Source organism: Palaemon carinicauda, chromosome 14 (genome assembly GCF_036898095.1).
Source record: "Palaemon carinicauda isolate YSFRI2023 chromosome 14, ASM3689809v2, whole genome shotgun sequence".
NCBI classification, from domain to species: Eukaryota; Metazoa; Arthropoda; class Malacostraca; order Decapoda; family Palaemonidae; genus Palaemon; species Palaemon carinicauda.
Window position 1 is genome coordinate 120,615,497 of NC_090738.1, and position 1,731 is coordinate 120,617,227.

General features: G+C 41.2%; 1 protein-coding gene across 1 annotated transcript; it reads left to right on the forward strand.

The window, feature by feature from the left end:
• The first annotated feature begins 346 nt into the window (after window positions 1–346).
• On the forward strand, window positions 347–1,351 carry LOC137653298 (glucose-6-phosphate 1-dehydrogenase-like). The gene has a single exon (XM_068386669.1). The coding sequence runs from the start codon at window positions 779–781 to the stop codon at window positions 1,349–1,351; it is 573 nt and encodes a 190-aa protein (XP_068242770.1). The 5' UTR covers window positions 347–778.
• The last annotated feature ends 380 nt before the right edge of the window (window positions 1,352–1,731 follow it).

The window sequence follows — 1,731 nt, forward strand, 5'->3', positions numbered from 1 at the left end:
ACTGATTTTAACTCCACGCATATTTATTTTAAGATCAAACCTCTGTCCGTCATTTCTATCTGTCTTTTTGTCACTCGGACAGACTCGGGTCACTTAGGTCAATCTTACAACGATTATCATTATAAATATGATTGTTGTTGTTACTGTTATCTCTATGTTGATAAGACAATTGCAGTTGAATGTAAGTTCTATTCTTGTTACATTTTTTCCCTGCTATTGTTAATGATAAGCAAGGCCTTTATCAGATCGCCTGTTCTCAGCTACCTTCCGTACGCTAAAAATAGGCATAATGGGAAACCGAAAGGCAGTAATATACCTGGTACTTGTGATAACAAGACGAAAAAGAAACAAAAAAGAGAGGCGCTGTCCTCAAAGCTAATCTGAATTTGATCTATGCATATTCAGTGACTATAAAAAAAGGGTTATCTTTCACAAGGCTCTTAAAATGTAACGAATAAGCATGACTTGGTTCACGTGTCTCGCACACGCTGTATCCGCAAGGGACCGACAAATGCTGTGGTTATTAAGTGTGTTTTTATTCGTCTTTCATTTTTTCGTTTGCAAGGGATGTGGCCTCACAGTTGACCGTGTGTGGTGTTGATGTACGGACACGTCCTGCATTGTCCTTGGGGTTGCTTGGGATAAAGTTCCTGTTTATATTCTTGAAGATATATAGAAAGATCTGAAGTGTATTACGTTTTACATTCTCTTTAGGAAAAACATCAACACTAACCGAATCTTTTAATTGTGTTTGTGCAGTTGAGAATAAAAGGATATCATGGGTTCGTTATCTGAATCCTACGCCTTTGTGATCCTCGGTGCCTCTGGGGATCTGGCTAAGAAGAAAATATATCCAACGTTATGGCTTCTGAGTAGAGATAATTCCATACCGAAAAACACTTTCTTCTTCGGATACGCCAGATCTGACATGACGGTGAGTCAAGTCCGAGAAAAATGCTCGCCTTACATGAAGGTGAGCGCGGAGGACGAGGCGTCCTACGAAGACTTCTGGAGAAGAAACTTCTACGTCAGAGGATCGTACGACAACAAAAGCGACTTCGAATCTCTCGACCAACGCATCGGTAAGGTCGGGACGCCAAGGACAAACCGCCTGTTCTACCTTGCCCTTCCTCCTTCGGTGTTCGAGGGCGTGACCTCTAACCTCAAAGGCTGCTGCATGGCGAAGGAAGGGTGGACGAGGGTCATCATCGAGAAGCCCTTTGGAAAGGATTCCGAATCATCAGCTCGCCTGTCCAACCATCTTGCTTCTCTCTTTCACGAGGATGAATTATACAGGATCGATCACTACCTCGGCAAAGAGATGGTCCAAAATCTCATGTTGGTCAGGTGAAATTTCCAATGTTTTCTTTGGTTTAAGGAGTCAGTTTAAGATATCTAGTAATCCTAGTGTACTCCTACGTATCTCTCGAGCTATCCTTCTTAGGATGTCATCAAGTTATTTTGAATTAATCCTTGTATTTCAGATGAGAGGGGCTTCTGAGAAAAGAATAAGTAACTATCACTGTCATATCACATTCATATTTCGACTGACAAATCGTGGATGTGCCCCTTCCGAAAGCTACTGCGTCTACTGGTAGAGTTAGTGGGTCCTTTGACTGGCCAGGTCAAGGCCTTATTTATTCCATAGAGTCCTTGGGCCAGATAGTACTACATTGGATTCCTCTCTGGGTAGTTTATATATATATATATATATATATATATATATATATA

Excerpts from the sequence above, each read along its gene's own strand:
- LOC137653298 (XM_068386669.1), top strand. The coding sequence starts at position 779 with ATGGGTTCGTTATCTGAATCCTACGCCTTTGTGATCCTCGGTGCCTCT.